This window comes from Dreissena polymorpha, chromosome 14, assembly GCF_020536995.1.
Source record: "Dreissena polymorpha isolate Duluth1 chromosome 14, UMN_Dpol_1.0, whole genome shotgun sequence".
NCBI classification, from domain to species: Eukaryota; Metazoa; Mollusca; class Bivalvia; order Myida; family Dreissenidae; genus Dreissena; species Dreissena polymorpha.
Window position 1 is genome coordinate 74,902,141 of NC_068368.1, and position 24,021 is coordinate 74,926,161.

A 24,021-nucleotide genomic window follows, 5' to 3' on the forward strand; every position below is an offset into this window, starting at 1 on the left:
CACGCACTTTACAAATGTACACAATTCAACAAAATGTTTATTGAGTGACGTTAGGAATTGCTTCGACGTGTGTATGTATGTTGGTTTCTTAACATCAAAAAACCATATAAATCTCATAATAATGAATTAAGACTGATATAAGATATCATGGTATGAGATGGTTTTCTTTAATGCAGTGAATGCAATGTAACGGTCGTGCAAGAGATTGTTTAGTATACTGTAACCTCAATGATGAACGCTTGGTATGATCATGACATGAATGAGACGCTTTCATAACAATAGTCCGTTCTGAGCCCAACACAGAGGTGAATGTAATGTAACCTTCGTGCAAGAGATTGCAGTATGATAGGTTCGTTGTGTCACTTCGTGCGTTTATGAGACCTAGATAACGTAATCAGATATTGTGCAAACATTGAAAACCCGATTATTGATTTGCAACAGCTTTTAATAGAGTACAGGTAATCCTTTTAAATAATTGTGTGTTTTGTGCGTGTTAACATTTGATTAAAATGGTCGTAGTTAATCTTATACAGTATATACTATACAACATACAGTGTATGCTCTTTTTGTAAATATCAAAGAAGTAAGAAAGCATTTAAAACGGAAAGGATACATGCTGTATGACAAACGGTAGGCGTGTTAAAATGGTTAACATTATAGATTTAAGGCCCAATCTCGCTATAATGCCGGCGGAGCCCCGGTGCGTGATCCGGGATCTACCGGGATGAACCGGGGCTCTACCGAAATGAACCGGGCTCCACCGGGGACGACCGGGGACAACCGGGGCTCCACCGGGAAAGTATTAATAATTAATACCTCCGGGATAAACCGGGAGTCACCGGGAAGGACCGGCAACGACAGGCGCGGCACCGGGAACAACCGGGACGGCACCGTAGCTCTGCCGTGGCCCATACAGTCCCCGGAAGAGCTACGGCAACGCCCCGATGGAGCCCCGGTGAATGCCGGTAGAGTCCCGGTATAGCTACGGTATAAGTAAACTTGCGCTCTGTCGGGACGCCGACTGCATTCACCGGGGCTTCGCCGGGACACTACCAGCGACGACCTGGGTTAAACCGGGGCGTTGCCGTAGCTCTGCCGGGGTCTGATGTCGGTATAGCCCCGGTGAGTGCCGGCGGAGTTACGGTATACCGGGGCCCTGCCGGGACGCTACCGGCTTTCACAACCGGGGCATTACCGGCGACAACCGGGGCTCTGCCGGGGCTTCACCGGGATAAACCGTAGCCGTAGGTTGACTGGGACTCTGCCATTCTGTTGAATGGCTTCAACCGGGGCGGCACCGGGAAATAGTGTGACCGCGTTAAAAAATATACGAATCATCCCGGTTCTCGCCGGTTGACCGGCGTTAGCAAACCGGGATGGACCGGGTCTCTACCGGCAATAGTGAGACTTGGGCTTTACCTTTGCGAACACGTATCTTTATGCCGTTTCGTGTGTACACGCAACGTTTAGCATGCATTGTTGTAATTATGATTGCAGCCATATATCAAAATTATGTGTGTTTCGAACATGTATTTATACGTTTAAACTTTTGTATAATCTTATTGTATAACATGACCATTCAAATTCTTGTCTCAATAATAAACAATGCTTTGAGGTTAAGTTGGCGATCGTTTAGTTAACATTTCGAGAATCATAAAACGTTTTACCAACGTCGGATTAGAATGGCATTTTAAGCGTGCATTAATAAATCAAACGTATCAATCGTAATTTAAGTTTAAAAATTGTTAATTGTTTCCTTTACAAAACGCTCTACTTTGTGATTATTTCGATGCATTTATTGTTAAATCCATGTAAGCCATATCGCTCATTGCAAGTCGATCGATTATTAAAATAAATTATGTATTTCGCCGTATCGCATATCTTAATGTTATGTCATAACACGCGTATTCATGAATATCTCAAATATGCATATTATATTTGTATTGTTTGTAGTTTAAACACATGATATTTGATATAGATCCATTTGTTAAAATTAACAGTGTTCGTTTTATTTTTCTGTACAATAGTCATAGTATACCACCGCTAATATACAGTGCATCAAGAAAACACATACGTGCGACTGGATTTAAAGCGATAGTTAGATTGTTTTGAGATATGATATGTAACTATGCACTTTAACTGATTTACTAGTATTGTTTCGCACTAGTTATTATTTCATTAAAGGGTATATGTTTCTGGAATTCGGTGAATGTAACTTTAAAAACAGCCAGTATTATCGTCTCACTCTTATGTTATATTCGTTTAATGTTCGCGAATTAAGTATTTTATTTATTCAAAAGCCGCGTTGGGTGTGTTTTAATGTATTTGGTTTAGTCCATATAACCGCGGAAAATATTGTTGTATGGTTTCATGTACATGTATTTGACTATTGTAAATTATCTTCCGTATGTATAACATTATTGCTCTAGGCGAATTCCTATGTAACAAGAGTGTGTGTTTTGATAAAACATTCACACTTTACATTGAAAGTTAAACTTGTTTTGCACTTTCGCTGAGTATTTATTATAAGAAGACAACACGGCAAATCCGATTACCCTTCAAATAAGACGTATTTAAGGGTTTCCGGTATAAATGACTCATTAATCGCTCTTATACGTCTGGATTTTTTTATGAAAACATATAGAAAGTGCATTTTGTGGGTATAATGTAAGTCTTAGTCATTTCATATTATAACCAGGGTTACAAGCAAAACTTATGTTTTACACAACAGGTACTGACTACCACCGGCCAAATCTGTGATTTTATATACCCGCTGCAATAACTTATAGGTATATATAATCATAGTACGGGACCATACAATAGGCATTTGTTTTACTGTGTGATTTACAAGTTGAATGACATAAACGCTTAGACAAATTGTTTAAGCATTGTTATTAATGCTGCATGCCTTTAAACCGGTATAAAACCCAAGCGCTTTGCTTTGACGTCTTTAATACCTTAACACCTTGCTTTAATCAACTTGTGTTCAATGTTGTCCCTCATGTATTTATGTTTAAGTTGCACGAAGATGAACTAACTGTTTAAATACATGATACTATGTTTCTTTAGCTTTTTTAATACAGATGGAACGTAGTTGATACTCGTTTCGGTTTCATTTAATTGGGCCTCGGAAAGTTTGGGTTCTGGTTCTCTGGTCTGTATATAACTATTTTGTGATTGTCCAATTGAAAATATTCTCCTGTATAGCTATCTAATTTAATTGTGCTATGATGTTCATTGTATTGCACTATGTTCTGTATCTATACTGAATGCATGGGTGAAAACTAGTGCAGCATATGGGTATTTTTACACACACAAAAATTATCGAAAAAAAAAAAATAAGCATTTTCTTAAGAAGGCGATCTTCCTTGACAATCAATCAAATTATTGACATTTCTACACTTCGTAATCGTAATCCAATTAGGTGTTTCACAGCCATTCATTTCAACTTTGCGACTATTCATTAAACTTGAAGTATAATTACAAAAGTTCTGCTTAAAAAAATACAATGTCTAAATTATACGTTATTGCTTGAATAAACAAAGACATCATAGCTATGATAACAAATTGAAGAAAGTGACCTCGCAAGTTATTTAATATTGTGTTATACTTTTATGTAACGTGTTTTTACAAAACATTATTTGATATTATCTGTAGTTGAGTCATAATAATACCTCAGTAACTAATCGCGGGGAGATGCGCTTCAAACACCGTCTTTTATACATCGTCTTAGGGGTGCCATTTGACAGTTTAGTTGTAATTGTATGTATGCAATATTCAATCACAGTAGTTAATAACTCATGTGACTAGACTAAGTTGTAATTTTTCGTTTTACACGATAATTTACTTTGAGCATTCATTACGTCATGTTAATTTCTATGGTATAAATAAGAACAAATTTCTATGATATAAGTAAGAACACTATTTGTGTTTGCATTTAATCACGAATTTTAAACCATGCCCATGACAGAAGAATGATTTTTTTCATTATTTGAAATAAGATGTACTGTCCTCCAACCAACCATAGTAACATACCGATTCGAACCAGTGCTGTCTCCGTCTTCAGAAAACTAGTAAATATATGGACTAGTTATCATAAAAAAAACTTTTTTGACGGAATGTATAAAATATTCTAATTGCGCGACCTCTGTTCTCCTGTCCTTCGAATGTCATGCTAGGAGCATGAGTCCAAAGTATTAAAAGGATTATATTGAAACTCCTTGTTATTATATAGGACTTAAAAGTTAAAGGGAAACGCCTATTCCAAGTTCCATAACTCTCTATTTATTAAATTAAGAACTATTATGCTAAGGAATAAAAAATTTGCGAAACATATCTCCATTTATGTTAAAGGTGCCTAAATAAAAATGTTCACTTAAAGAGATATTTAGACAAGAAAGAATACCAGAAAGACCAATGAATTATCGTTCTATTCGTAATTCTTGCTTTTGCTTCTTGTTTGTACAGTCTTTTTCTTGTGTAGTCATATTCTTTAGAGATTGTTTTAAGAGAAAATGCTGAGTAGAGGACAATGCCTCTCTCTTTGGTAGTAACATATTTATTATCTTTTGTTAATTTTTATGTGCCGGGTACATGACCCTTTATTGTAACAATACAATTTCAGATTTATAGCCTTTTGCGAATGTTTGCAGAACATATCAACTACAATAAATTTTATATTGCAAAGGGTATATTGATAAATAATTAATGGATCCAAATAATACTTAGACATCAAGACAAAGGGCGTTAGAAAGAGATGCAGAATAACCGTAGCATAACTTTATATTCAATTTTTACAGAGTTATTGCCTCTTGTTCTCTATCTGCTGCACTTTGTTATTGTGATTCCATTATATTGATATTGAGGTGCAACTTCATAGATATACAAAGAATATTGCAGGTAAGTGTATAGTGAAAGAATCATCATTCATTTTTCAGTGATTATGAAGTTATTGCCCCTGGTATTTTTCTTTTGGTTTCCAATGCCATTTTTTTATTTAATTGTACACATGATAGCTAAAAATATAAAGATGAAATTCAAATAAAACTTATATTAAAATAAACGACTTTGATATGCAGATTACAAGAACATAACTCATATTTTCAAAGCGTGTTTGCAATTTGTTAAATGTTCAGTGAAAAGCATACCAATAAGTATATATATGTAAATATCTATATATCTATATATCTATATATATATATATATATATATATATATATATATATATATATATATATATATATATATATATATATATATATATATATATATATATATTCACACATATGGCCAGTTACGGGGTCTCTGATTTAGAAATAGGTTATGGGGTTCCCACTTTAAATACATGTATCTCCATACCCTTTTTTATCCGATATAAACACGAATTAAGGTATATAGGGGTACCTACTATTATTATTGTATATAAATACGTCATTTATTTAACGTCTTATACAAGGAAATATATAGCGAACTTATTTGCGAGGTATATACAATTTCAATTTCAGACCTGATTGTGGTTTTCGATTTAAGACCTTATTGTGAGATTTGATTGCATTACCTCCCCTACACCCCCCTCATAGTAATTAAAGGAGCCTAGATTGCGGGGTTGTATATAGACCCCGATTTTTATATTGACCTCGTAAGTACAGTCTGAAAACTACAGAGACCGCGTAACTGGCACTATGTATTGGTATATATATGTATATATACATATATATATATATATATATATATATATATATATATATATATATATATATATATATATATATATATATATATATATATATGTATATATACAACAAAGTCTCTATAAGCCTTGTATTATTTAAACAAAAACGCTGTATTCATTTTATGCCGAAGCTTTCGACCTCACGGTCTTTATCAGCGGCCATTTTTATTTCAAGATGTTTTATTATGTACGGATATGACGTCTAGCATTTCCGGCGTCAACGTCATTTTCGCGCCTTTCATGAACGCTTATTCCTGTACGTTAATACCATATTGTCGGTATGTCCTTAATTTTGCCTTCCATATATATAAATATATATATATAGATAGATAAATATATATATATATATATATATATATATATATATATATATATATATATATATATATTAGGGATTCAGGTACCTCTTCTATAATACATAAAATGTATCTGTTCCCCCCCCCCCCCTTTTTTAGTTCAAGAAACCGCGTGTTGGTCAAAACTGTACTTCGAGGGCATTCGGTATTTACAATGACAAAATAGTTTTAGATATCGAAATGCTATGCATATAAACTTGGATATACAATGTTTGCGTTTGTTTCTACCTATATTTGCATGTATTATTGTGTAAAAAGTCGATTAAGGTAAAGCAAATATAATTTCAAATAGATATTAACTTTTGAGTTTAAATTAGGTTAATTACATTTTCCAAACAGATATGTGAAGTTATATGATCGTTCAGATATAATTGAAGAAAAGAGCACTTGACTGAGTGTAATATCTACTATGTAACTGTATAGGTGTACCTAAACACTATATACCTGCCTTGTTTGGCAATAGTTTTAATAAGTCGTTAAACATGAGCGCCGTATAAAATTTGAATTGCAATACAAGTGCTGTTTCAGATTATATTTATACTAACAGCGTTGCAGTCGTACAAAACGATAGCGCATATCTGAAAAAATAGTAAAAATTCCGTTCAAACGAACCAACATGTTTAGCCCAGCAAAACAATCTCCCGAGGAAAGTTAACCTTTGTACACGAAAAGAATACCATATATCACTTTGTACCTCTATACATTGTGGATTGTTGTTTAAAGGAAAATCAATATCTGTAGAAATCTGCTTTAAAAATAGTAGTCGTTGTTTATCGCTTTTTACGGAGTGAAAAAAAAATCGTTTTATGAATCCCAACACGAGATCAAATGGCCAAAAAATTTACATAAGATATCTCGCATTTATTAAAATAAATATAGGGTACATTTTTCTTAGAAAAAGGTTTCCTTTACAAAATATTAATGGATCATATAAAATATATATATATATATATGTCCCGAATCATGAAACACCTTAAACGGTTAGTTGTCCTACGTTCTAGTTACGTTACAAAATTATTGTTTATTGCATTTACAATGCTTCATATAAACAATATTATCCCCACTTTTCACAATAGTGCATTTTTATAGTATTACAATGTAGATTTTCTTCTTCGTGACGTTCGGCCATTTAAACCATAACGTTATCAAAGTATAATAGTCAGTTATAAATTATTGTTTGGATAAGCTTAAGATAATAAAAGCTTATTTGTTCCACTACGTAAGACAACATTTCAAAATCGATCATATAAGTTTATTATCGTATTCACTATCTAAGAACATAGACAAGTCACCGTTTGGTTAATAAATCATTTGAGACAACATTTATAATCCGGTAATAAAAGCAGACAACATAATAATACTAAGTCCTGATTATATAGCACGCTCATTTATATACAAAAATTTAACAAATTAATCAAACCGTCCTTATTTGTTACGCTTATACATACAACATATCGTGTAAGGAAGTAACAAAACATTGGGTATGTGCATTTGTATGTAGATGCAGGTTCGATTATCATTATTAATCCTGCCTCTGTTGCAAAAATTGACCAAATAAAGCAGGATAGGATAAACTAGTTGATATCCGGCAGTACATCACGTGACCGTGATCTAACCGTAAGTATGTATTCCTACGCGCCGATTAACATGTTAACGTGTTCTAATATTTGACCTTTGAAATTTATTGGGACGCATCATGAATGTTATCGTTATATTATAAATCATCCTTTTTTCTTCTTTAAAACATATTACCGAACCAGCTCTCCGTATTTATCATTTTCATTTACTTGATGACGCAATTTATGACGTATCTAGTGTGACGTCATTTCTCAGACAAAACATACTATCTAGTTTCTCTCAGGATCTTAGGGACACCAATTTTGACGTGGTGGTTTTAACAGTATTTTTTCAAAGAATTTAAAGCATCGAACGAATCATAAACGTATTCCGAATGGTGTGTTTGTCATTCATAAGTGTTAACTTCGATAGGAATAAAATAATTCGCTACGACAGGATTACGATTTCGTAAATCGGAATTTGGGTCAGAATGGTTAGCATTCGATACAAACGCTATCAAAAAAATAGTGTGGTTTAAAATACATTTCGATACAGATGTAAAAACAGAAATGGATTTTGACAAAGGGATGGAAGAACAGAAAATGGATGTGTATATCGTTGTTAATGTTTTGTTATAAGCAATGGATTAAAGTTGTCATTAAGGTGAATAAAATTTAGTTATTGTTTTGCTGCTGCTTTTTGTTATCATTTTTGTACCAAGAAAAATATCACATTATCGAGTCGTTTTTTATTTCTTCTCATATTTTCAATAGGAAAGTATAAAAAGGAACAGTTTAATGTGGAACTTTTTTTACGTGACACAATCGGTAGTTATTCGGTCGTCAGGAATGTAGGAGGCCCGACAAGAATTGTTATATCAATTAATCATTTGTCTTTGATAAAATGTGTCGACGGCATGCGGCAGGATAAATCGAATACATGGTTGGTGCCGAGATGGAGAAAGTTTATCCGGTTCGGCCCGAAAAAGAAAAATATGGCTCGCTAAAGCTCGCCCTATTTTCTTTTTCTAAGCCTGACCGGATAAACTTTCTCCATCTCGGCACCAACCATGTATTCTCTATATAATCCTCTTCTTGACAATAGGGTAACTCATGAACGGCTCATATATTCGATCATTACGCTACATTTGTTAGTATTAAAAGCTATTCCAACGGAATTTGGCAATTAAATGGACTACGTCATTTAAAAGGGTCTAAAAGACAATTTCTTATAACAGCGTTATCAAACAAAATTATAATGCATATATTAACGTATACAACCCGCTATATTTTATATGAAAATAATTTATTAATGGTAAAATACAAAATATTGTATAGTATTGAGCTTGTTTGTGTTGGCCTTTGTGTATATTGTTACGTGTTCTGTTGATTACCATTTATTTCCATATGATACATTTTGTATTCATCAATAGCGCAGTTGTTTAAAGCGAGGTCTACTATAAGTCACTCATGCTTTATATAGCTAAGTTCGGTACTCACTTGTGGTGTTATTTTTCTTACTCTTAGCTTATTTGTCTTCATGAAATTCTTCTATCCAATATCTTCTTTTTTTAAATATTTTATTAAATAATTTAAACCATTAATTTTAGTAAAGTGCATTTATGACAAAAGTATATATTTTGTGGTCTCTTTAAACTGAAACATTGGCTGTTTGCTCGATGTGTGTGGGAATATTTTGTTTTTCTGTACTTGAATTAACTAACACGAACTTATTTGAGTCGTAGTTTCTTGATTATCACTTTCTGTTACAAAGGTTCTGTTAAAGACACCTAATGCCTATATTAAAAGATCGCATTTGCTTTTGAAAGATATTGATGGAACTACAATCAAAGTAAATATTAATAAAATCTTCTGAGAAATAACACCATGATTTATAGATTCACAAAATCAGACATGTATATACCGTACCGAAAGCGAGCCTTGTATTAAATTCAGAGGATTCAGATAATTGTTAGTAAGCCAAACTCTCAAATGCTCATTGTGGAACTCTTTTGTAAACTCGCAAACTGGCGAAAATCAGGACAGCATTATAAAAACGAAATCGTCGCTTTTAGTTTCAGTTCCATATAACGTTTTTAATACAATACAGATTGTGCAACGGTGTTTTCGTTTAAATATTTTACAGGTAGTTCGTTAAAATCTAGGCGAGCGGGATTGTAATCATGATTTGCTTGCAAGGGACTTCATCCATCAAATGTTTCATAGCGGTAAGTTTGCTGTGCAATAATTTAAATTATTTTATGTTTATAGTTTGTAACCTACAAATAATAATTTAACAATTTAAATTGGCGATGCTCAATGCATAACGGATGGCAACATATTTACACACCACCGTTTTCAATTAGGTCTATGCAATAATGTAAATTAACGTTTTTCTAATTGAATTTTTATTAACCATTTCATAGCGACACACGTCCGTATGGGTATCTTATTCATTTCAGTCCACACAATACATGTTATGTGCAAAATATGTGCCATGAAAAAACATGTGAACAGAAAGACTCTTTACTTAAAATTAATTGATCTCGTTCGTATAAAAATTCTTAGTTGAAAACATAAGCATGTGGCTTGCATTTTCAGAACATGCTGCTCGTTTTTGGATTGGTGACTTTCCTTATATCAGGTAAGTCACATACATATCCAACTGTTCTGTCAATGCTCCGATAGTTTAAGTATTATTTGTGACAAAGTTTCTTTTAAATGAATTTACACGTCTTAGTACTTATACAGCTAACCTGTTTTTGGTAATATTTACTTTACCACTAATACAAGAGGGTTTACACCAGAAAAAGTCTCGCGCGGAATAACTGGTGAAGTGCAAATCATATTTGTGTTATATATTTACAGAATGTTATACCGTTTCTGAAAACATCCAGGTGGTAAGAACTAAAGAAATTTCAATTGAATGTGCCTCGAACACCGATTTCACATTCAAACTTTATAGCAATGGGTTAAACGATTCTTTAACGATTGCAGAGTGTGATTTTAATAGAAAATCGTGTGTGTTTTTGACAAATATTTATGAAAACATATACACTATTTTGTACACTGGACGTGGTGGTATCCTGGTAATAAGATATCTCAACGACGAAACTGTTGGAACTTATCAATGCCATGAAACATACAATCCTATGAATTTTGTCAGCACGATGATTACACAATCGGAATATGCAGACGCATTCGTAAAGCATTATAGAGTTCCACCCAAAACTACTGGTACGTAGATTATTGTTTTAATATGACATGAAAGGCATTCAGCAGTAGTTTGGTTGTCAGTATATCACGTAATGAATTTTACCGTTCTGAATCATTAATTAAGGTTAACTTAACAACTGTACAGTGTACCTGCAATTAATGTATTTGGACACAATTTTGATGCGACAAAATTTGGAATATTGTTTTGAAAATACGTTTATAATCACAGCGTGTATATCCAAGATATGACAAATAAATCAATGGTCCACTTCATATTAAAATGATAATTCGAAGTTTAAATACAAACTTATTTTTCTTTTTTAATTTCAGAGTTTAGCCTTTCGGAAAAATTTGGGCATATTGTCCTAGGCATATTTAAGGAGAAGTCAATAGAATGCTCATCCAATGTCGATATCACTTTTAAATTCATCAGTAATAAAGAAAACGCCTCAGTTACAATTGCAGAATGTGACTTATCGAAAAAAGCATGCACTATATTGAAAACATTTTTGCATAACCAATACAATATGTCCTACACAGGCAGTGGAGGAGTTTTGCATATTAAGAGTCTGAACGATGAATCATTTGGAACATATATCTGTTATGAAACGTACAATCCAAACATCTTTGTCAGCATTGAAATTATTTCACACATTATGGATGCAGCGAATAGCACCTATAATGTAACTGATGCTGCCGATACTAATACAGGTAAATGGTATTCAAGTTATTTGCAATGTTCTTGTTTATTATAAACATAGTATTACCTCATTATTTAATGCACTTTAAACTGAACATAGCTGGTATATAAAGCATGCGAACTTGGCGGTCACAAACCGTTTAATATGTTTTCCCAATTACTGAAATTTCAATTAAAGCGTTATAAGCTTTAGTCATTGTCTGACGGTAACTAATATTATTCCAGTGTTTACATAATATTTCAGAGAACCATTGGGATCAAGGCGGAACAAATAATTCTTCATCAATATTGGTAATAGTACTATCCGTGTGTTCTGCCCTGGCCGTGCTTGGAATCGTATGCGTCATAGTTTATTGTACGATTAAAGGTACGTTAACGTTTCCCCAATCATCGCAAATCTAAAAGTAAACTTCCGTATGTTATCATTTAAAATTTAATATAAAATACATGGAAATTGCAAATATAAATGCTAAAAAATAACGTAAACTTATAAATATTACATGAAACAAGTGTCATTCCTGTATGGATATTACACAGTTTTTAAACCAGTTTTGAATCACCGATGCTTAGTTTTTAAACTAGTTTTGAACCCCATGCTTTGCATGGACTGTTCCACGGCGGTTTTATTCAGTGGTATTTGTTTTGTTCGTGCGATTTATTCTGTCCCAAATTGTTTGACAATTGGTCACATGCCTCGAATAAAGGACCTCTGCGCGATGATAAAATTGCCTCCAGTAGTTGGAACAGGAGTTTCATTTTGTTTTTATTTTGAATTGGTCTTTGTATCTACACGTGGTTTTATTTTTTAGATTTTCACTGCGCTGCTTCTTATGACATAGACAATTTTGAAATGGTAATATATTTCTAGTTGAGTCCCTAGTAACGGTGATTACTCGCAAAGGAATAATTTATATTGATATTTACGTTTCTCAAAAGGCGTTTACATCATGATAGATCTTCCTTTTCGAATTAAAATTTATATTGTTTTATTCAAGTATTCGGTACACAAATGAATTTTCAATTAATGAAAAGCATGTTTAATCTTTTTGCTAAAAATACAAAGTTCTAACATGTGTGTATGTCTACCGCATTTGTATATATTTGTTGTGTTTGCAGTCTGCATCAACCAAGTATGCCACAGCACCATATCAGAATGAAGAAAATGAGAATACTGTAAGTAATTAACCTATGCGACTTATCTAGTATGGCCGAGTAATACATTTTGTATTTTAAAATGATCTATTTTTGTTAAAAAAGTATATCTCTTTTCTTGCGTTATGAATTATTAGATAGAACAAAGACATCAGCAGCAACAATAGCTACACATGCAAAATTGTATATACATGTATTAGGAATAACTCTACTGACTTACAACTCAACAATGTCCATTGTAAAGGTTGTCATTCATTATTCATTTATCTCTATTAAAATGTATTTATTCAGGTTTGCATCAATATAAAAGTATTAAGCCTCATCAGTTGGATAAAATATATTTTCACTAATCAGTAGTAGTATTTTTTTCCCAATCGAAAATTATTTTCCAAAGTATTACCTCTTTAATTCACACGATTTGGCACCCTCAGTCGTATTGAGTCAATGTGACTAACAGACAATGTCTTGTTGGTACGGATTAAACTCGCAGGACATTGACGCAAGTACACACTTTATATATAACCCAAGTATATTTTTTATTGCCGCTTAGAAGAGTCAGATATCTTATTTTCTTCCATGCCGTTTTCACTTTTCAGTATCGGGGTCACATCTGAATAAATAGAGAAAAAGGCAATAGATACATTTTATTAATCCTATTCCAAACACTCTTTCATCGTTAAGCTACGAACGATACGTCTTAAAAAGCATATTTCAATTGTTCATCTGCGTTTCCCTTTTGTAACCGTTCCTCTTTGTTGTCAAATGGGAGGGCAAGAAGCAGCTTCCCACACATTTCGTTTGAAATTTAGGGCGAACATTTTGTAATCATACATGTCGCTGGAATATTATTTGTGTAACTTAATTTCTACGCATCAATGAGAAAATAAGTATGGGTATAAAACGCATTAAAAGTAACTCATATGCAAAGAATAATTTAAAACTTTAAAACAAAGATGTTTTTTCTTGTAATACCGTGAATTATTTTCTCAGTCATGTGAGAGGATTTACAAATGTTCACTCCTGCAAGCGCTGGTGAAAATATTAATATATTATCTCATTTTAATGAGAAACTTTATTCACGGTATTACCCGAGAAGCAAACATGTATCTTCTATATGTCAGTGTATGATACAAATTCCCGCACGTAGGTAATCTTAATTATTATAAACTATATAAACTTCTAATTAAATATCTTGGTATGTTTAACCTTATAAAATGTAAAAACGTTGTTTGGAAATCAAATGGCAGAAGTGCACATGATATAATATCATAAAGGTGTTATATTATACGTTTGTTTGTTATCAATATAAAGTGTTATCGTATTTGAATTTCAAGCGGAATGATTATCAAGCAATACTTTAAAGCAAAGATTCATATCATTTAAGAGCGCGATTAAACCATTGACTTAGATATATACTCAAACTAACTACTTAAATAACTTTACAAATGTTCAATTGATATAATTGTTTCTAGAAAACAGTAATGTTACGGTTTACTTCAACCATGGATGTCTTTATATAATTTCTTTTAACATGAAAATACGAAAAAAAAACACGTATGAAAGGTGCATTGTATCTACGGTTAACATCTAGATACATATGTTTATTGAACATAATTAATTTATGTATCATTTCAGCAAGATTTAGTATTTGTAAATGATATTGTATTATAGGCCGCGCCGTTACTGTGTTCAACTATAAGGCGGAGTAGCGACAGCAAACATCCGCTTACGAAACATGCTTACTTTGCCGAAACGGTAAGTATTTTAACAACGATAGTTTGTATTTTGTCAGGGCGCATTATTTTGAAAGGCTATGTATTAACAATTCCAACAGTGTGTCGATTAAACATTTAAGGCACATTTCTAGTGTCATGTTTTGTAATTAAAAACGGCAAAATCAGTTTAGTTATACAGGATATGTTGTTAAAGGGATCTTTTCACGTTTTGGTAAATTGATAAAATTGAAAAAAGTTGTTTCAGATTCGCAAATTTTTGTTTTAGTTATGAAATTTGTGAGGAAACAGTAATACTGAACATCTACCATGGTCAATATAGCCATAATATGCATCTTTGACGATTTAAAAACCTGAAAATTATAAAGTGTTGCAACGCGAAACGATTGAATTATTTGGAGAGTTATGTTATTGTCGTTTAGTTTTGTGAAACTACGAAGATTGCTTATATAAAGTATAAAATACGTAGTTCATATATACTTGGCAGGATGGCCGAGCGGTCTAATTGGTTTTTACTCCAGGAATCTGGGGGTCAGTGGTTCGATCCCTGCGACGGCTACTTTTTTTCCTTTTTTATATTTCATTATTGATTTTTTACTGGAGCTTTTTAGATCCAATGCTTACATTTATTAATATAAAGCATTTAATGACAAACTTCAAAACATGCCAAAATCTGTGAAAAGGCCCTTTTAACTGATTAGCTTTGCGAACATATTTTACACACAAGCAGGAGTTAAGCCATTACAAATGACCGTTATATTAAGATTCTTTGTTTCCAAATCACTGTAAACCAGAGTTTACACAATGTGCCGACGTGCATTGCTTTCTAAACAAAAATATGCTTCAAGTAAGCTATACAATATGGCTCAACGTGACGTTGGACTTCAGGCCAGAGTGTAACAAAAAATGGCCATGCTGATCTTTTCATATGCTTCGCGCCAAACTTAGCACACATTGACGGTGCTGCCATTTGCGCGGCAAATTATACCGCTTTCAGTTGTCATCAAATAAAACAAGTATTTTCTTTAAAAATGATATATATACATGAGTATCAAGCAATCAAGGTGCGACGCAATATTCTTCGCGATCAAAAATATAACATGACGTCTAGTGTGCGTTTGATTATAGTATTTCATTACTTACAAAACTGTCGTATGACGTTGACCAAAATGCGGAACATTTGTGAATTTTATTAAGTCAAGCTTCAAATGTAGCCTGTCAATGTTTTGAAATGCGTATAGCTCAGATGCTTCAACATTTGTTTAGGAATAGTTTGTTGTATGTGCTCATGGTGAGCTATTGTGGCATGTGGCTTTCGGCCTTAAGGGTGACACGATTTATATATACTCATATAGTAAATAAAAACGCCAGAATCAGAATTGTTAAAGTGGTCCTCAACTTATAGTTTTAAATCAAGCTCCAAGGAGCCAAACATTGCCATCCCGTTGGGTTGGGCACATGGCTCATATAGTTTTAAGGTTAATAATATTCTTGCTCGAAACTGTGATAGTCAGGGTTTTTACATTTACTGTGTACCTTTTTATAAATATCCTCTACTAAGAGTGTTCAAGTCAGACTGCATATAATACATATATGTAACGAGAGCTTTTATATTTTGTTTACAACATTCGACAAAGATCTTGTACAAAGTTTTCCAATACCTTCCCTAAGAGTAAAAACTGGCAAAGCCCCAGTGGTTTAATAATTTATATAGTTTCATATTGTTAACAAATTAATAAATCTTCTCATATGAAACCTCGATTACAATGCTCAATATTTAGTATGTAACAAAGTAAAGTTTGCATAAATCATGTCTCGTGCGTAACAACTGGCCACGCCCCAGGTTTTATATGATTTATATGATTTATATAGATCTATACGATAAACAACTTTAAAAAATGTAATATAAAACCAAAAGTCCTAGAGCTTTGATTGTTGGCATGCAACAGCAGATAGTAGTCCTCTAGAGTTTTTGTATATGTCCGTCGGGTCAAAACAAGACCCATGGAACATAGGGCCTATTTTGACATGTATTATAAATGACTTTAAAGAAATTATATGAACACACAAAATAAGAGATTTGATATTTGATGTGTGATTTTATGTATTGGCATAGTAAAATGCTGTTCAAATCATTTCCCTGGGGTAAAACTGGCTACACTCCAGGGATTAAATTATTTGTATTACTTTATATATTAAGATAATTTAATAAATTGTATCTGAAACAACAAGACATAGTTGTAAGTTTTTGGCATGTACCATCATATAATGATCCTCTTAAAATTTTATTAAAATTTTAAACGCGAGGTTATAGACCTACCTGTTAGGGTGAAATGTTTTATATTTAATTGAATACACAAAACTAAAATCTTTTCTTAAACCAATGAACACCCGACTTTGAAATTTTGTATGTTACATCAGGTTATCGTCGTATGCACAGATTGTCAAAATCAGATCCACTGGTGCGCAATCTATGGCCATGTTGCACCCCACCCCCTTGTACTTCGCAGTTATGTTATTCATACACCAGATTTAAACTCAATAGATAATACTTATTTAAAAACAGAATCAGAACACTCCAATATACTGTTCAAAGTAAAGTGTGTGTTTACTTGTTTGTGCTTATTATTTATGTAATACGCAGCACACAGAATCCGCCTTGCCAAGCGTAAGAGCTGTTGCTGCTATTGAACTTGGTACAACATACAGTGGATGTGCCTTTTCGTTCTCCCAAGATCCGAACAACGTGGTTGTAAACACGAACTGGTTCAATGGCGGCGAATCAAACTTAATAGCAACTAAAACTCCGACAATTGTTCTCCTCGACAACAAAGGGGAATTTCATTCGTTTGGATTCGATGCAGAAAAACACTTTCTTTCGCTAGCGCATGATAACAATCACCGAGGCTGGAGATTGTTCAGGCGTTTTAGAATGGCACTTCAAAAGGTACGATGAATCGAGAAAAATTACAACAAACCCATTAATAATCACAAAAGATCAATTAAAATGAATATCGCGCTGTATAAAAGTATATTAATACACCGCATATAGAATAATCACAGTGAGTAAATACACGTTAACTAAGCAAAAGACTGCATTTAAAAAATCATATTTATTTGTATATGGTCGATTTGTGTTGTATCTGTTGCTGCAAAGTGTCGAAAGAACTTGTTCAAATATTTTCGTATTTTGCAAAGACAACCATTACACTAATTTAAATACCTATTTAAAATATTTGAAATACTTTTTTTCCTAACGAATCGATTAATACACATTTCGACATTACCGGGCTTGGAACCGATTACATTTTAGAGCAATATCTAAGCGCTTCCACTAGATCATTCCGGTACTAGAAATTGACTGCATATTTTAAACGCTACTTCAGAAATAGACATATTTTTCAAGTAATAGATGAAACGCGTACCCCATTGTTTTATTGATGATTGTCCATAAGTGAACTCATATTTTACCATGATTCTAACCGGTAGCTGTGTATAAGCAGCCTACTGAAGTGATCCATATCTTAGAAGCTTAATACACATCCGCTGTTGTACCGGGAACATTGTATAACTGCTAAAATAAGTGATAAGGTTTGTTTCTTAATTTAACATTTACAATTAACAACATTATTTATCGCATTATTATACGGTTACTGTAGTTTTATAACAAAATTAATTTAATTAATACATGTAGCAGAAATGTGTTTCTTCGGTATACTAAACTAAGGTAAACGACGTAGGGAGAGGATAAGCATTATTTAATTAGGCCTTTAAGCAGACATTTCGCTTGATTAAATTATGTGTATACATTTTGAATATATGCTAAGTGTTAGAATTGTCACTTTACGAACTGTGAACGAGTGCGTTTTACATTTGAAGCGGTAGAGATATTGACAAGCGGCAGACACAATCTGTAGACAATCCGCGTTAATAGTTTTAAATTGTTACGACTTAACGTACACATTCAACGAAATGGACATATATGCATTGATAAGGGCAATATTATCATGTTAAAGTTGTTCGAATTTTCCCACATATGTGGTTTTCAAAAAGCTATTATAATAGTTATATTCAATACGTCAATATAAATATCTTACAATTAAATTGTTTCGAGGTTAAACGCCATACTTAAGTCTAACTTAATACTATTATTTAAAAAATGAACAACATGACTGTATTTAAATACACACTAAAGTCATATGTAGAACTCAATAATTTGGGAAAAAAAGGTACACCCTCAAGGTATCCTTGTAATTGTAATGAAATGGCCTTTTCATATTCAGTTCACAATTAAACCACGTGTCTGCATATTATTGATTCATCATAAACTATATGTATAGGATCAAAATCAGAAAATGTGCTAGGTGGAGAGCATCGTTTGATGTAATCAACGAATTTTCATGACAAGAATATCAAAATATCTCAAGAAATATCTTTGACAAACGTAGATCGACCACATTTTATGAACGCATTTTTCATTTATTTAAAAGAGTCTTTATATATGAAATTGTCACCAATAAAAGTTTTGAAGTTAGTAAAATTGTGTAACCAATAAAAACGCTTAACAGATTATAAAGGAACATGTTACAGAAATAAAGTAGTAATTTTGTACGAGAGAAAGGGATAATTTAAGTGCTACAATTATGTATTTAAAATATTGCAATTCATGATGCAAATCTGTTTGATCACCTTGAAAATCGTGGATTTTTTTTGTAGTGACCTATATTAAATAGGAAATTTAAACTTCTTTATCATAGGTACCTCCTGTTTTGTTTTATAAAGCTTGAGTATGATGCTGTGCATGTTTGAAAACATGTCTAAACGATAATTGCTCTACATTCAGTGAGTAACAATTCATGATATGTATTTGAATAGAAATATTCCCTGGATGCGACAATTGATGATCTAGAAGGAAATCCATATCCAGCGATGGAAATATTTAAATATGCTATTCAGTATATGCTCGGACATCTCTTAAAAGCTATGAAACTAGCGTCACCGACATTGCTTGAATCCAATATACAGTACATAGTAACTGTGCCTGCTATATGGACTGCTGAGGCCATTAACTTCATGAGAGAGTCTGCTGTAAAGGTGCGTAACCTCGTCGAATAGTCTCACACTGGCATGAGCTTGATTTTAGAAAATTCCACAAATCTTTGAGTCCACAGAAACCTGGCACATTGCAAAAATCTTTTAAAAATCACGAACCGTATAAATCGTTTTTATTTGATTGCAATTATCATTGTTTAATTCGATGGTTCACCGTTATATAAACCTATGAGTGTAATTGGTTGAGATCGTGGATTGGGTGGATATCGGGATAAAACCTATAAACATATTAATTAGTTTTTCGTTTTCCGCGATGCAATATAGTTAAAATTGACTGTTTAACAACCATAGAAATTTCTGGGATGTGTGATGGTTTTTTCTATGTTTTTATAACGGCTTCATGATTAATTTCCAAAACCATCTTTAAACACTTATTGCATATAACACAATAGTGTGTTTGGTTTAAACATTCTAAACTGTTAGTCTTCATATGACACCTCTTCCGTACAAACTGTTTATCAAACCTCTACCTTAAAATGATTAAACACTGTTAATTATTGTTTGTGAATAAAAATATACCGTTTGACTGACTTTATATATTACTTTAAAACGCACCGACTTCTTATGCTGCTTGAGTAGTCCGCTTAAGCATATCATGTTTTATTCTGTAACATTTTAAGGCTGGAATAACAAACGAAAGACTGACATTGGTTGTTGAATCGGCGGCGGTAGCCTCTTGGTGGACACGTTTAAACATCAAAGACAGCCCATACATTGATATGCAAACGACCGGGTCAAAATGGATTGTAGTAAAACTTGGAGGTAAGAGCATCTATCGAAAAGCCGGGTCTTCACATGTCAGTAGTTTAATAATTATTTAATTAATAAAATATCAGTATAACGATATTTTTATTTATTTATAAATTGAATCAATAGTAATGTATCGTTATATAGTGTGCTCTAATGTGTAAAGCATCTGTTCTTATCCATGACTGTTGTTGCTTCTGTAAGACTTTACCCAGGTGGTTCCACAAGTGTATTAGCATACGAAGTATTACCTGAAGGCAAAGTCAAGGTGATACAACAAGCGAGCGGCGGGGCTTGGGGTTTTACAAACGTAGAGGAACAGTTTATGGACGACCTACAGAAAGAGCTAGAATCTGGAAACGTAGATAAATTGCGCAGAGAGAATATTGGTGATTATTACGAACTTTTACAAGATATTGCAGAAACAACCCAATCAAAATATATTCTTTTAAACGATATTTGTGTTTTAAGGCTCCCATACTCACTGTCCCCGATACTCAAACATCGAATAGAAACAGCCAAGATTAAAATATGGTTTGATAGTGAAATTTCAAGTGTTATTGCACACATTAAATCTGTATTAAACAACAATGTAAGTTTAAGGGAAGTAACCTCTATGGTGGTAGTCGGAAGCTTTGCAGAATCGTTGTATGTTCAAAAGATGTTGCGAGAAATATTTCCACAATTTAAAGTTATTGTTCCTGAAAATCAAGGATTTGCAGTTCTTAAAGGGGCCGTTTCGTATGGACACAGCACTATTAGAATTTGAAATATTAAGTAAATATGCCGAATCAGTACGTAAAACATGTTGAGTGTGACGCGGGAGATACCAGAACGAGAACGCGTCTTCGGGAATGTGTCTCCGAAGTTAAGTAGAGAGAAAAATGATATAATACGTAGAAAAAGAGATTTGCAGAGCCTTTTTTCTTTCTTCAAATTGTATAGGGCTACAATTATGGATTTAAATCTTATGACGAGTACCTAAAAACGCAAACATTTACCAATTTACTTTTCCTGTAGATCAGTTACTCCTATGGACTTTAAATACGCACGTATATTTTTATATGTACGCGTTTGTACGGTTGTTTTCGGGTTCTTGTACGGAAAAAACTTCTAGAATATAAATATTGTAAACTAACTTTTGATCGCTAAATATCATTCATGGTAAGAAAATGCTTTGGACCAGAACCTTATCGTAGGTCTAACATCAAACTTAATATGATATGTCAATAGTAAGACTTATTGTCACCGATCTTCCCGAAGCTTTACCATGCCCACCATTGAAGATTACATGGATTCCCAGGGTGGTGTTTTAAGCGTCTAAATCATCGTTATATGCGTCGATTGAATGCTTTTGAATAGCGAACTATTCAAAACGAGTTCATAAATAAAGGTTAATTCATAGACACGTTTGAAGACCTCGTTTGTTTACTTAAATATTGTGTTAATGAAATCGAGGTTTATCAAAATGTCACTGTCCAGTAAGTACAAAGTACAACGAGTTTTGGTAATTAAACTTTGTACATATATACAGTATAAACAACTTACATTGACTTGCGTTTTTGGTAGGTGGGACAAAGGGCACCGTTTACTACTACAAATTGCCTTCCGCTTTATAAGTCAATTATGCATCAACAATTCAATTTCGAATTAATAAATTTTACATCCATGGAGTGTATTGGATTGCATATCTTGTTTTCCTTTTTTGTAAGTGCAACATTTTATTTTCTCCGTAGAATATTTTATACATACATGAAAAATTACATGCACACATACAAAGCTTTTCATTTAGTATTAAGCATTTATAAACAAAGTACTTCATGTACAGCTACTTTATGTGTACATAAATATAATTGTCGTACATTCAACATACATTCATACACAAATCTAATTGTGTTATATTTTACAGCAAAATAAACACAAGCGTGTACCATACAAACTATATTGATGTTGAATATAAGTATGTGCATCATTTATCATAAAAATATTGCACATAAGAAAATTAAGTAAAATTGCTGAATTTCATAGTATAAGAAAACTTATTATGCATTATTATTAACTAAAAACTTAGAATTAGTAATGTCGGCATATAAGATGTCAGTCAATATTTTAAAAAGGGACCAGATTCTTAATTCGTCATCTAATTGAATTGCATATTGGTAAATGTCTAAAGTGAGCTTCATACTTTTTTCACGTCCATACTTTGAAAGGATTCTGTTTGTTCCAGGCATACTATGTTTAAATCGTTCATTTGTTTATCAATAAGTCTGCTGAGTACTAGATCCTAGCATGTAATATGAATAGGTCTAATTCTACAAATAATCTCAGCAACAAATATAATAATTTTTAGAGTATATGGGCAGCACCAGGACATGCGCATTATATTTTTAACTTCAAGGCTCTGTCAAATTAATACCGTTTTCTAATTCAATAAAATGTTTCGACTAGTTTTTATAATGATTTGTTTCGAGCAAGCAAAAGTATTTAAAGAGTTTTCTTCCATCTTATATCCATTTAACTCTAGAACAAATAAGAGACCATTTAAGTTTATTTTGTCTCACATTTTCTGATTAATTTTGTAGTTCACGAAGTTGTTCGAGAATAGTTTTGGTTAAGTATATTAATTTGTTCAATTAAATTAAATTCATGTTTGTGTTCTTTTTAGCTTTATATTACGAAATAGTTTTTCCTACAAAGTTTATTAGTAATGTTTCTAGAAATAATTGGTCGTCGATAGCAAACTGTTTTATGCTATAGTGAATATTTGGTATGTTTTCTATGTTGTAGATAGGGATACAGTATTGTTGTTTAAAATTTTGAATCAAATTATTAATGCATGGTAAATAGCCAATATTTTTTAAGAGTTAATTTTTGAATTTCCATAGACCTGCGATGTACTCTAGCTTGACTTAGCAATATATTGCGCTTCGAAATACATGCACTCGGAAAAATTCATCTATTTAATATGCACGAAACATGATCAAGATATCATGGTATATATATAATACTCATGAATCGTGTGAACTCCATTAGTATAAACTACACGTTTGTCGTGTGCAATCGGTTTCACGCTGCAAGTGTTTCACAATATTTAGTTAAAGTTTAGCAAGTTGAATTTTCTTGTTCTTATTTTACCTGATATCTTTGCAAAACGTTAAGTGCTCATTACGAAGATATTTTAATATTATCGTGCATAAATGTCAGTGTCAGTTTATGTGTGTTTGAATGAATGAAAATGGCTTAATGATTCACTCTACTATTCTTACATATTACTCGAAACCAGTTTCATTATCCCAAATGGGTTTATGTTTGTATAATACACTTATATCTTTTATACTATTTGAACTAGTTTGGATTTTCACCAACAAAGTGATTTAATGTTTTTTTTTGTGTTATTGAATTTGTCAAAAGTTTTTGTATTGTGTTTATATGTAGTCATTCCAAAATTATGTTTTCATTACGATTTCTACGATTTTAATAATATATATTGTGTGTGTGCTTTTTGTCGAATAAATTACTAATGGTATTACAAATTCAATTATATTTGTTGTTAATAAGCCTTAGAGCAATATACTATTCAGTAATGGAATATAGTATGCATTAATAAATACTTATGGATATCTATTGATAAATTGATGCGACCATAAAATACCTCGTGCAATGACGTTCTACAAAAAATTATGTCAGATAAAATACTTTCAGATTCACCGATTGAAAC

The 24,021-nt window shown here is 32.6% G+C and overlaps 1 protein-coding gene across 6 annotated transcripts; it reads left to right on the forward strand.

Annotated features, from left to right (window-relative positions):
- Positions 1–316: 316 nt before the first annotated feature.
- On the forward strand, positions 317–23,841 carry LOC127858126 (heat shock 70 kDa protein 12B-like). Of its 6 annotated transcripts, XM_052395018.1 has the most exons (14): positions 363–458; positions 2,732–2,789; positions 9,790–9,871; positions 10,245–10,287; positions 10,512–10,880; positions 11,190–11,570; positions 11,804–11,926; positions 12,369–12,412; positions 12,676–12,732; positions 14,383–14,466; positions 17,089–17,391; positions 19,320–19,538; positions 20,177–20,318; positions 20,519–23,841. In XM_052395018.1, exons 3-14 carry the CDS (start codon positions 9,827–9,829, stop codon positions 21,070–21,072), a joined length of 2,364 nt encoding a protein of 787 aa, XP_052250978.1. In that variant the 5' UTR covers positions 363–458; positions 2,732–2,789; positions 9,790–9,826; the 3' UTR covers positions 21,073–23,841. The 6 variants fall into 6 exon arrangements, with proteins under 6 accessions (XP_052250976.1, XP_052250980.1, XP_052250981.1 ...); XM_052395016.1 differs by lacking the exon at positions 2,732–2,789 and having other exon boundaries at positions 317–458; XM_052395020.1 differs by lacking the exon at positions 2,732–2,789 and having other exon boundaries at positions 317–458; positions 11,400–11,570.
- Positions 23,842–24,021: the final 180 nt, after the last annotated feature.